Source organism: Amaranthus tricolor, chromosome 4 (assembly GCF_026212465.1).
Source record: "Amaranthus tricolor cultivar Red isolate AtriRed21 chromosome 4, ASM2621246v1, whole genome shotgun sequence".
Lineage (NCBI taxonomy): Eukaryota > Viridiplantae > Streptophyta > Magnoliopsida > Caryophyllales > Amaranthaceae > Amaranthus > Amaranthus tricolor.
Window position 1 is genome coordinate 10,448,044 of NC_080050.1, and position 13,915 is coordinate 10,461,958.

Here is a 13,915-nt window from a genome sequence, read left to right on the forward strand (position 1 = left end):
GAACCCGGTCTTGATCAGCTTTTTTCCCTCTTCTCTTCCTCGAAAATGCCTCATATGATTTCATATCGGCACAAAAATTGTAGACAATAAGAGAGGTAACATCCAAGATGATACGAAGAAAAATGCGATATCTCGGAGGACGAGGTGTTAACATCAAGAAACATTACACACAATAAAGAGGGTATACGATGTCCCGATAAGCGAGATTATGCAAAAAAAGTGGCTAGAGATGAAATAAAAACTGTGTTCAAGAAAATAGTGATGTCCCTCAATCGAAAAGTTGGATTATACAAGATTGTCGATTTTGTGGCTGAATATAATCATTCTCTCCAATCACTTCCTTTCCACTCTAAATGAATCAATGCAGATACTGATAACTTATAACTGATATTGAAACTGATACAAACTCTAAAAAGTCGATCAAGAGTTGAGAATAAAGACGATTCACTCGTTTTAAGGCTTAAAAATAATTAATTAGCCAAAGGAGAATTTGGAAAGAGAATGCAATTAGTAGGTTAACCTTGCATAGTCTTGAATCATAGATATTTACTGTGATCATAGTTGTATGGTCTTGGCCGATGCTACGAAAGTGGTTGTGTTGAGCCTTGGATGAGAGATGTGAGTGACGGATGCATCCTAGCTTTTCTCAGGGAGCGTGCCTCACTTTTACCTTCAGCGAATTCCACCCCCAGTGGCCATCGAGGACGGATATCATACTGCAACACAACGTGCAAGTGTCATACCAAGTGAGTAAATTACTTGTGTTCCGTAAATCATTAAATTTAATCACCTTTCTTCATTTAAAGGTACTCCACAGTGAAGTCATTATCCCACCCTACCTTATGGGCCACTCTAAAATGTCCCTAACCCATTCATTAGGAAAAAGGCCAGTAACCTATCCCGAAAAAGTACATAGGCTTGATCCAAAAGCGAAACCAAGCAGCAACAAACTTTGGTGTTGACATGAAATTCAGGCCGATACACCATTATACCTCTAACAGCCCGTTTGGTTAACAATACTAACTGGTGGTCTTGGAAATGATTTGTAGTGTAAACTTTCATGATATGTATGATTCCATTCCCATGGTAATGAAAGTGATCATAGAAAAGTTTTTTTGTTCATAATTTCCCATTACCACCTTATACCACATGTTCAAATGGTAATGCAATGAAATGAGATTTGTGAAGAATATAAGATTGTTAAAGAAGAATAAGCATGGCCATTAAGTTTGTCAAGAAATATTCCTATCAAAATTACACTAATTTTCCCATTACCATTCCCACCATTTTGTATTGATTACCAAACAAGTCGTAAAGGTAAGGCAATAAACAAGGGCACATTGAGAAATACAAAAGGAAAAAGCTGTGTCAGAAATATACCACACAATCTTCTGGTTCTTCGGCAGGTGGAGGTGGATCAAATCTTCCCATCCGAAAATGTTCAATGCCAGTCCAAGCAACCATAACACCTTTTGAAGTAAATGGGTTAATTGTACAGGTAATCATGCAAAATTTCTAATTCATTTAGTTATTTGCAATCTATATTTACATTACATTACACCTATTGCATAAAGTGGCCCCCACCTGCGATGGGTTTACGGGGTCGGATGTACGCAACCTTACCCTTATTAGTTATTTACACTCTGTTCGAGGAAAACACAGGGGAAAGGAGCATGAAAGTCAGACTACAAGAGTGATTTACCATTGTCAGTACAAAGGCTGGGCGGAGGACAAACAAGCTGTAAACCTTTTTTCTTGGTAACTTGATCAAGTATCGCCCTTACATACTTATTTGACGCAACACCACCTGAGACAACCTACAGAATATTGAACACGAGATTCAGATGCAGATAGTTGAGTAGCAGGTTCATTTTAATCAATATGTACTTACAAAATATTGAATTGATGGCTCCATCTTTAATGCCCATTCAATCGCTCGTTCACATCTTTCCGCCAGATGTAACACTGCAACTCGCTGCAATGCAAATGCCAAAAAAAATATCGCACAAAGGGTCATTCCTCGAAGGCAGAGAATATAGAGCTAAAAATGGATGAAAATGTTGTGTTGAAATGGTAAAAACCTGGAATGAAGCAGCAATGTCGGCTCTCAAACTTCTATCTTGACTACTTGCAGAAGAAAGTGGAATTTCTGGGTTGCTGCATTGTCCAAGATCACTCATCAAATCGAATCAAGTTCATAATAGGTTTATTTACTGGTTAATAATTTCAAAAGAAGTGACATCTAAGAACCAATCTAGCAAAACTAATTCAGAGTAAAGCAAGGAATGGAAGAGATTCCAGTAACAAACACCTGCCTGAATGAGAAACAGTAAGCAACTTTCCTATATAAAATTCAATATCCAATGTGGCCAACTGATTTGAGTACATATTCCAAGTAAAAAAGATAGTTTAGTAAACGAACTTAAAGATAATGAGATGAATATACCAAAACCTAGTCTTAAGGTACCTTTTGTTACTAATCCCCATATACGTAGAGGTTAGCACCGTTCTAGTGATGAAAATTTCAATTATTTGTGCTCTAAATAAGTCCTTCACTTTCGTAGTGTAGCCATTTGATTGCTTGATGAAATATGAAGGGACTGATCACTGATGTATACATTTTTACGGATCCTTTTCCTGTGTTGACTCTATTGAGCTTTAATTAATAATATGCCCCATTTGATTTCCCAAAAAAATATACTTTTCTTAAGAGGTGGATTTTTATAGTATAATTTCCTTCATGCTTGTATTGGAGATAAATATTTGAAAAGAAAATAAATGTCAAAATATGGAATAAAGGTAAATAGAAGTGGATTTAAAAGGAGTGTGTAATGGAATGGATTTGAGGTCATTACAAGGTTATGAGACTTTGTCCACATTGGTTGTATGGGCAACTAATGTGGGGTTTATAGAGTAAATGAACTCTCTCACGTCTCAACTACTAGGCTATTCTTTTGGGTGAATTCTCTTGTTTATTTTATAACATGGTGACAAAAAGAATAAAATTGTATGAGAAAAAGGACGCAAATGGGAGATTATCACCCATATTAAAGGGGAGAAGGGGGTAGATACTTCCCCTCCATTCAAGTAGGGTAAATGTTTACCACAAAATGACTTGACTAATCCCTCCATTCATTGATCTTCATCACTATACAACCATTTCCACCCCTTTAAACCAATTATTTCCTCTAAATTATACTCTAATAATCTTATTTTTCTTAGTTTGACTTTTATTTCTCCCATCAATATTTACATGACCTACATGGTAATTTTTAGTAAATTATTAAGGATCTTGCTAAAGGACGCCCTCGAGGCGTTCATTAACAAAGATAAAATCATTTTTAATTAAAAAAGTAGAATACGTTTCTAAACTTTAAATTATTTAAATATTAATTATATTACTTAATATAGAATAAAATTTGAAATTTATGACCAAAATCATGCGTCAAAATATATATTGTAATTTTATCTTTTTATTTTATTTTCTAATTTACTTTTTTTAGACATATTACTATTCTTGTTAATGAACTCCCATGGTGATTGTAAGCATGTCAAAGATAAAGTTTCTTACAAAACGTGTATGGTAATCTAAAAGTATGTCAAGGAAGGTTAAGGGTGGTTTTAAGTAAATTCTTCTTTGGCTGTTCAGGTGCAGAGATACGGGTTTAAGATCAATTCAAGACCAAGATGTACTCCAAAACAAAAAGTAAGTGCACAGTATGTCCCGAAGGGAAGTTTGTTGGGTGTCAACATATAAGCTCGCTTAACCCTAGCAAGTGATACTTACATGTCTTTTGATGCAATTGCCAACTTCACTTGAGTCTTCAAACCAGCATACGAGAAATTGCAATCCTTGTGCTGCTGCATTGGAATCTAATTTACAAAACAGTAAAACAACTGGTGATGAGTTCTCTCCAAATAGTATAAAAAAACCACAAGTATGTCGCATTCAAGAAACTCGAGAAGGCACGCACTTTGAATTTGACAGACTCGGGGTCACCCTCATGAGCAAGCTCCTCTATAGCCGGACCACCACTCTTCCTCAAATCAAGGCCAAGCCACTTTGCTGTTTTGTCATATGCTTCGCCAATTGCGTCGTCTATGGTTGTTCCAAGTTGTATGTAATGGCCAAGGTCACGTGCAAGAATCAGAAGGTTGTGCCCTCCTAGAAAGAACAATCAAATTCAGGGATACTCACTATAGGTATCCTTTAAAAAAATGGGATTTAAATTCTAATGATAGGTTTCTGTTGACAACTTTCAAAACATCTTCGCAAAATATCCAGAAGACCACAACAAACTGCTGATTCTCGCAAATGCCAAGGTTTATAACTTTCAATGTTATGTCAGAATAACTTCCAATCTTACTTCAAATTTCAAGTTTTCCACAACGAAACTCCATCATGGAAACATAGTCATAATTCGAAACTCCATCACTTAAAAATGGTATCAAGTAATCATCATTACCTGAAATAAGCAGGGCCATGAAAGGAAATTTCACTTGTCTATCTGTCAACCTGAACATTAAGAAATTGATAAATACAGTAGCAAACGGTAGCCTTGAAATTTTTTTTACCAAATTTGCAACATTGTATCTATTCATAACTTTTTTCATACCATTATACATGGAAAGGTATCAAAAAGAAAATTTAATATTGATAAAATAAACCCATATATTGATTATTATTTTAAATAATCCCACCTATTAGTGAATCCAAGTGGTTTATTTTCAGCAATTATATTCACCAAATAAATAAAGTCACAAATAGAATTATTAGAGAATAATTGATAGGTGGCTTTATTTTCAGCGATGGGCAAGAGGTGGAATTATTAGCGTAAATTTTTCCAAAAAATAGTATATAAAACAAAAAATGTATATAATAAGTCCAAGATATCATCACCATCCAAGCCCTTTCAAAACTCTTCAATTTAAAAAAAGTGGTTCCTTATCATAGTTTATGAATACAGATTTTCTGTTATATATACAGATTTAAAAAATTGTTATTGACTTGGATACCCGATTCTCTAAAATGACCATAGGTATTTTTTTGTACATAAATTCCTTCCATACCTCGCTACTAAAGTATGAGCCTCCATGTGATGCACACCTACTATAGGTAGTTGAAAACTACCAGCAATTTCTCGAGCCTTACGGACACCAACTACATAACAAGTAGTAAATCATAAAATCAAAATCTTAACTAAAAATGACTTTTGAAAGCTGTACAACATTTCTAATCCTCTAGTGTCAAACATATAAGGAAAAGGGGAGGGAAGTAATCATGATCCCAAATTTAATCTATGAATCTACCTTAAAAGAATCTTTCAACCATCCAAATGATAAGATAACTACGAAGTGAGTTTTTTGTGCATCCTGTACACGTATACTATCAATCCTAATATTTGCCTGATTATTCCTTAATTTCAAAATATATTCAATCTTCAAGAGAAAATCAGTTCTTTATGACCCTTTTAGTATAATAAAAAAGCGACGAAAACAAGACATAACCACGTCAGACAGTTTCATATAAGCTCCACAATGTTGCAGCTGCTAGTAATCCACACCACCACTTTCACTAGAATTGCAAAAAAAGGTCCATCTAGACTTGTTTAATATTAAATTTGACTCAGCAAAAAATGTAAAAACACATATTACAACGTAATATATTCTTCGTTTTGTCAATGTATACATATTTCAAAGCTCTATGATTTTATTTACATATAATACAACAACATTTCATTGCCCCAATGCTATTAAGTGGCTCCTACTTAGAGTGAGTTTTGGAGGTTTGGATGCAACCATATCCTTATTATACACTTGTTAGTGATAATTAAGAGGTTATTTTTGATTGATCCTTGGTAGTAAATATCACAACTGAACATAAATGAAAAGTGCACATAATTTGATGAGTATTTTAATATAGTCCATTATAATTTAAACCAAAGAGCTATGACTATTTTATTTACATGTAATATAAAAATTGAATAGTGATTGTTCTAAAGAAGATTATGAAAGTAAAGTTGATGCATATCTGTTGAGGAGGTACTAATTACTCTAACATAAGTTATCTCCCCTAAAAAAGATCAAGAAGTCATATACAAAAACTAGGAAGATAAGACACTAGAATACACAAATGATGAAAGAGACTTAGACGAGAGATTGATACCCATCATCAAAGAATCAAACTCTTTCCCTTTTAAACAATAGGGTAAATGGCAATCAAAGAATCGATTGGAAATTTCAACACCATGGGTGAGCAAAATGTTAACCAAGTCTATATACATAACAAAAATAAATGTTTAGAACCTTCTGCCTCTAAAATAAATGCCCCTACTCTCAATCACTTTACACCAACATAAAGCATTTTCCAGTGTCCTAAAATGCAATGAGTCTGCAACATGCATTAAATAATGACTCAACAAACTAACCATCAAACATAAATGATTAACTATCTTCTCGTGACTTCCACGCTCACTCCTAAGATTTGTAAAATTGTTGAAAAAAAGTTTTATATTGTGAAGCAAAATAAAATCAAAGACATGAACAGATAACGAAGTACATTACCACGTAGGCAAAGGCTCAATCCAGGACCTATGGTAACTGCAACAGCAGAGAGATCTTTAGCTGTTATATTTGCTTTATCAAGGGCTGATTGTGTTACCTACGTCAAAGAAAGAAAGGAAAAGAACAAGAACATTGACATAGTTACATGTGACAATTTCAACTATGTTTTTCTACACACATAAACTTGAGAACCCAAATAAATGAATCTAAGTCATACCATTAACAATAAAGAAAGTTCTACTTTGAATAGGGGTGAGTTAGTAAAAACATATGTATTGTAAATTCTTGTTGTATATAATCTCTATGAAGTGTCTGAAAAAATAATAGCCTATATGTAAAAGCCAAATTCCATAACACTCTACCCCAAAGAGCAAGCCAAGATAGACCTTAAACCCTCTAATCTAATCACTTTTCACAATGAGAATACGTAAAGGGTACAAACAACATAATCGTAGTTGATCGTAATTCAAGGCTAATTATATATGCCCATTACAAAAGGAACCAAAGATTTATAATTCATTGCATCGGTCACATTGTAAAAGGTTTTCAAAACAAACAATCTAATATTTCCTGTGATGTAAATGTGTAAAAAAATCGCGTACTGAGCCATATCAAGGGACATCTTATGATTCAACCGATAGTTAGGTGTTATGATAACCGCATATCTCCCATTACCCCTATCACCGTTCCGTTACAGCATTTTTGAATCTAGACTTTAAAGTCTAACAAACAATAGTAAAAGGACTCATCAAATCATACGCGACTCTTATTTATATGAAGTGGTAAATGATGTTTGCAATCAAGGGTTAATTGGAAACGCAATTTTTAAATTTAATAGGCTATTCGAAGTCCATATCATTAGTGCCATTGCGGTAACATAGAAGTGGTTGACATCTAGTTCTTCCAGCTTCTATATCACCAATGAAAACTTCAATGCCCTCCGGAAGCGGAGCAAGTATAAAAATCTTTTTAACTTTTAAAACTCAAGCAGAAATGACAACGAAGACCCATCAATAACAAAGGAGTGATGGTCTTGCGGATAGGAATGTTACAGCTGGCATCAACGAAATTGAATAACTATCTAGATGTTGTTATTGACTCTGATTTGTATCGAAAATAACGGTTCATATAAGAAAGTTTGGCACTTAGAGAATTGTACCAAGAGTGCTTGGGATTATGGACAAAGAAAGGTGAAATAATTGATAAATGTTGTGTGGATGTAACAGGGAAGATGATTTTTGGTGTGTGATTTAATAGAGAGGAACAACACCACACTTAGCTCTCTTTCATATAAAAGCACCGCAAAAGAGAAATTCTAAGTTTACAACTTTGAAAGATTAGGTTGGCTTAATTCCTAATCAAGCAAGGGCAAATCTCACTCACTCTCGATCTTAAAAGAGTTAATGAAGAAACTAAGAAAGAACACAAGTTCAAAATTTTTAATCACTCAAACATGATTATATTGATAACTAAGAGCCATTATTCATAGTGGTACAAAATAAGAGATTAAGAGTACTAAAAGTAATAGAATTCTAATTAAATGAAGAGAACTTAATAAAACTAGGTTTAGGATAGATCATAGATTTAGATGAATGTCCAATTGAAGAGGTCTTGAATGATCTTGGACTCAGGTTCCTTATAGGCTTGGATGACTTGAACCTATCAATGAGTCTTGATCCTTGTGTGACGTGTGGCCTTGCTCCATACACCATGATGTTTTGAAACAATTTGATGCAATAACTTTGGGCCAAGCTGATTCATGCTTAATCTTGCACTAAGATTGGGCCTTGAATTTGCACGCCACTTTTTCATTTGTCCCTTTATTGATCTTATACAAAATCTTTCTCGTGGGCTTCTTAACTCTTAAATTTGAATTAACGAACCAATTCACACTAATAATTAAATCCTATTTAATTTTATATCCTAACTTCACAAGTTTTTAACGTTCATTGTGGAATCAAATATTCTCCTTCTTGGCAAACATGGATGGATCTTCATAGTGGTAGGTTGATCCTTATTTGTTACATATTACGTAAGTGTGAAGACTAAACACTAAACAATGATCCTCCTTCCTCGACGTCATCCTAGTCCAAATCCCAATAGGAGAAGTTTGGAAAGCTCTTAATCAAGGCAGCATCGCCAACCATAAGGCAATATGCACTTCTTGCACGTATTTCCTCTTGTTTCTTTTGATATAACTATTAAAGTACATAATTGAATACCAAATACAATTGCATGGAGATATTGCACCGATACACTTAAGTTATTCGATTGAAATACACGTTCAAGGTTCAAAATCTTTTCTAAACCTAACATATTCAAAGACATCCAAATATTTGTTTGGATAACAGCTCAAGTCTTCATTAGTCTTTCCATTCTTTATAGTCCAAGTAACAATATAAATAACATAAAAAACAAAATTTAGGATCCAAGGCAATTCAACAGCATCTAGACAAATGAAAAGGATATGCAAGATTAACTTGGTAAACGCAAATGATGAGTGGAGTTACAACTAAAAAAGTGAAGGAAGATTAATTAGCCATAGATGTAAACCTGATCAATGGCTCTCAAATGAGCCTCTTCCGCCATTTTTGGGGCAACTCCTCCATATTGGGCAAGCAAATCTGCCTTGATTAGCACAAAATCAGAATATATATGTGGATAATCACAACTAAGGTTCAACGCACTATATGTTGGAATGAATTTAAGAGTCAGATAAAAGGTCTTAAAAATCAACTCCTTTAATTGAGGAATCTAAACTTCTAAACAAATGTACCAAAAAACTTAAACAATGTTTCCTTTCAAAAGGAAAATGCCAAAGGATTGTTAAGGATTCACTTACCAGTAAAAAAGAAGTTAATTTATTGATAGAATCTTCAATTTAAAAGCATTAATTTTATCTTTTTAGCTATTTTTCCAAATCTTGTCCCTTATTTTGACTAGGCCAAAGACTTATACTTCTATGGTTTCTAATTATAAAGGACAATATTAAAATAACTCATTAAATTATGTGCACTTCTTATTTAAACAATGTTGCAATGGTGCTTGCTACCAAGGGTCAATGAAAACAACCTTTTTATTATATTTTAACAAGGTAAGGTAGACCCTCGAAACCTCACCTATGAAAGAGCCACTTTATAACTTGGGACTTGAGTAATAGAATGGAATGTTATAGCTATTATTAAAAGGAAAAATTACTATGAATATTACAACCAATCGTTAATTTCCCTACAATAATACAAACTTTTGATTAACTATGAAAAACACCAACTTAGAGTCGTTTTTTAATAGAATAATACCAACTTTAGTTTATCAACTAATTTGCCATTTTTTTGTCATATAATCTCCTATAGTTTGATTTTTAACATGTTAGCGATATTCTAGGAAAAAACACCCCCTAAGTTGGTATTATTCATAGTTAATTAAAAATTGGTATTATTGTAGGGAAATAAGCAAAAGGTTGTATTATTACTGGTAATTTTTCCTTATTAAAAACCCAAAATAAACACAAAATTTGTGCATAAACCTCCAACCTCCTTTCAGTGAGTATTTCACATTGAGAGAAAATGAAACACTTTAAAATCCACTCTTTATCATATGTCACTCACAATACCAATCAACTAATCCCTACGTCCCAGTTGATTTGCACCTCCTTCAAAGAGGTGTTAATATTAGTTTGTGATTGGTATATCAAGTGGTATCAAGTACAAAGAGTGAATGAATTTGGGTGGGATTAAAAGAAAGTTGTGGGGACTATTACCAAAATAGGAAATTGTGCAAAATAAGTGGGACAACCTAAAATAGAAATTAGGTGAAAATTAAATGGGATAGAAGGGGTATTACTTGCCATTTGAAAAACTCTACTGGTATGTTTTCATTGCCAATGATCAACATATGCTTGGCTATCCTTACAGAACTCTTATTGAATAACAAACAATAGTGATACTCAAATATGAAAACAAAATGGACATGGCTCCTCCTCAAAGATGTCAATCAAAAGATCAGCAAGTAAGCACCTCAGGCATTTCCAATTCAAACACTCAAAGCATTTAAAATTCAACCAATACTTCACCAAATAACACCTTATATTGGTTTCAAGATTAAACCTTGGCTTAAATGTCGATCATGTTTTATAAAATGTCGCCATAAATGTGAACTAAATGTGTCTCGTCCTTGAACTAATATGGGAATGCCTTTGATCACAATTACAACTAAATCCAAAACAATCAATCTTACACATTACTCACACTCAATCAGTGTAGCATAATTCGCTAGTTAATTCGCTTTTTAAATTCGCAATTCGCTCAAAATGACCCAAAAATAACCCAAAACCGACCATAGTTTGCTTATTTTGATTTGCAATTCGAAAGGGGATTAGTGAATCATGTGATAGTGAGCTCAATACAAAAGCAATATGTGTATAAACCACACCAACTATAATAAAGGAAAAACTTGAATTAACAGCAGACTTGGATACTACTCTCAAAGCATTAGATTTAACCAAACACTGAACAATTCGACCTATAAAATCATCATTAAAGAAGCATTAAAAAGTATATATACCTGAGATGACACAACTTGACTAAGAATGTCACCATTGCTTGTCACCTAATATCCCAACATACAAAATCATAAACCAAAAACAAAAATAAACAAAATCAAACTCAAATTATTGAAAACAATACTAAAATCCCAGAAAAACAAAGCAAAAAAAAACACATACAACAGCCGCAGCAGTGTCATCACAGCTGGTTTCAATACCAAGAACAACCAAATTATCCCTATCTTCCACTTTTCCTAACTGGGTCCTGTGAGAATTAAACTGGGTAGTTGAACAAATAGCGGGTAATGAAGAGCTGCGAAAATCAAATGGATGAAATCGTAGTTTTCTACGATGATGTGTGGTGTGAAATGGTGTAAGTTTGGAAGATAAATTGGATAAAGGAAAGACAAGAGTAAAGCGATGTAGTAGTAAAGCGGTGGAAAAGCTTGCCGCCATATACACCATTTGTTAAAGCAGAGGATGAACTCACAAAAAGAAGGATAGCATAGAGTTCAGTACAAGTAATGGTGGTTGTTGATGATTAATGATGGACATTTGAAGGCATTTCAGGTGATTACTGTGGTTCTCTTCAGCGAATTACTCTAGAGAAGAAGGATAATACACAGTGGCGAATCTATTAACTGCTACCCTTGGAATTTTGGTAAAAAATTAGAAGCCAACCATTGATGAATTTCTGTGTTTGATAGAAGACGGAGGTTGTATAAGATAAGTAGGTCGAATAAAAACAGCCTATAAACTGAAAGTGTTGTTTTCATTTTGTTGTTGTTTTTTTAAAAATTGTATAAAATAATTTATCTCAGTTATTGTCTATTTACTATAAATAATCTCTAATGTTAATTATTTTAAAATCCAATTTTTGTATATTAATTGTTGGTAGTACTCATTTTTACATTTTAATCGGCTATTGTAGGTACCTATTAGCCGTTTCACTCACTTCTTCCCTCTTATGCTTCTTCGTTAGTTTTATTCTACCCCTCTTTGGTGGTAGGTACCAATAATAATCGGTTAAAATTTGAAAATGAGTGTTGTTAGCAAATAATATTTAAAAGTTAGCTTATTTAGAAATAATCAATGGTATGGATTATTCACAACAAATGGATAATAAGTGGAAGCACTATTCCAAAATATTCGATTTAGAAATTTATAATCTAAATCCAATCAATTTATGAAAAGTCCAAATCATATTTTTTATTCGCTTTTGGATTTTTTTGGCTTAGGGTTTTATCCGAATAACTTTCACCTAAGGTATTAGTTAGCCTCTTGTATATTTTTATATGATCATAAATAAAGTTTTAATATGTTAATTATTATTTCATTATATTAGAGGGGATTAAATTTGGGTTGAAATAGCATATTTAAATTATTTTAATTTATGAAAAAAGTATCTACAATAATCCAACCTTTTTATGATTTTCATACAATAATCCCACCTTTTAATTAACCATAAATAATCCCAACTTTAAGGCGTATTTTTCGACAGTAAACCCAATAATAGGATGACTTGCTATAGCAAGTTTTTTTGTTTTAAAAGATAGATTAAAATAAAAAGCCGAATAAAATATTAAAAAATTATAATGTTTTTATTATTTAGAAATTTTTAACGTGAATTTTCAAATATTTTCTCTAATTTAAATTAATGTTCAGTTTATTTTTTTGGTAAATTACATAGTATAGTAGGTCATCAGGTTACCCAAGTTTACTCTAGGCAAATACGCCATAAAGTTAAGATTATTCATAATTAATCAATAGATGAGATTATTATAGGAAAATTATGAAAGGATTGAATTATTCTAGGTAAATTTTTCGTAATTTATATGAATTAAATTAATAACTAAAATTAGATTTTAATTTGAATAATTTAATTTTTTTTCTTTCCTTTTTTCGTAAATATTTCAAAATTCAATTTAAATTCAAAAGTTAAAGCTAAAAAAATTTAATTTTTGGATTAATGTGTTTGAATTTTTGATATCTCCTTGATTGAATTGGTTAATTTAGCAATTTAAATGTTGAATTGATGTAATGTGACTATTATATTTTTATTATTGTTGTTATAATATACTAGATAGTGTTCGTGCGATGCATGATTTTTAAAAATTTTCTAACATATTTGTATGAACTAAAAAATTAAAATTTTAAGAAATAAATTTTACATTATAGTTATTTTTCATTTCCCTCTAAACTTTAAACAGCTATATACATTACGTATATTGTTTGATATTTTGCATTGTGCGCGCAAGGTGATTGTGCAAATCTAATTCATGACAAATAAATCATAACAAAAGACAAAAATTATAATGTTTTAATCATCTCAAAATATCAAATTTATCAAATAATGCTCATTTAATAAATAAAATTAAAAAGATTTATAAATAGTTGAAAAATATAAAATAAAATATAAGATTCTCTGATAAATTAAATGATGTAACCTAGAAAGTAAAAAATAATAATTAGATTATAGTAAAGTCAAATATATAAAAATAAGTCATGATAACAATGACATGATCATTAAATTTTAGGGGAAAACTTTTTTTGAGGAAGAGACACGTAAGCAAATTTTAAAATGATGATGTCAGCAGCATTTTGTTTTATTAATAGTTATAGACTTCCCCATTCTAAAATACTTGCACCATTTGATTTTTCCACTCTGATATACTCATTAAATTCTTCATTTCTTTAATTATGAATAATAAAAATTCATAAAAAATTTAATATTAATAATTTTAGCATTGTGAGGAAATTAAACAAGATTTAAATTGACTATATTTTAACTTTTTAAGTAAAAAAATC

General features: G+C 32.0%; 1 protein-coding gene across 1 annotated transcript; it reads right to left on the reverse strand.

Annotated features, from left to right (window-relative positions):
• Positions 1-246: 246 nt before the first annotated feature.
• On the reverse strand, positions 247-11,853 carry LOC130809814 (probable tRNA N6-adenosine threonylcarbamoyltransferase, mitochondrial). Its single transcript, XM_057675635.1, has 13 exons — positions 11,288-11,853; positions 11,128-11,172; positions 9,118-9,192; positions 6,565-6,661; positions 5,071-5,161; positions 4,467-4,516; positions 3,975-4,165; positions 3,788-3,873; positions 2,082-2,157; positions 1,892-1,975; positions 1,703-1,817; positions 1,381-1,469; positions 247-716 (listed from the first exon to the last, which is right to left on the reverse strand). The coding sequence occupies exons 1-13, from the start codon at positions 11,570-11,572 to the stop codon at positions 582-584; spliced, it is 1,419 nt and encodes a 472-aa protein (XP_057531618.1). The 5' UTR covers positions 11,573-11,853; the 3' UTR covers positions 247-581.
• Positions 11,854-13,915: the final 2,062 nt, after the last annotated feature.

What these genes read in the sequence shown, in the direction of transcription:
- LOC130809814 (XM_057675635.1), bottom strand. Translation starts at nt 11,572, where the DNA reads ATGGTGTATATGGCGGCAAGCTTTTCCACCGCTTTACTACTACATCGC. An exon ending in GCAATTGCATCAAAAGACAT is followed by an intron (nt 2,158 to 3,787) that starts GTAAGTATCACT and finishes TGGACAATGCAG; the next exon opens with CAACCCAGAAATTCCACTTT. An exon ending in AAGAACCAGAAGATTGTGTG is followed by an intron (nt 717 to 1,380) that starts GTATATTTCTGA and finishes GTTGTGTTGCAG; the next exon opens with TATGATATCCGTCCTCGATG.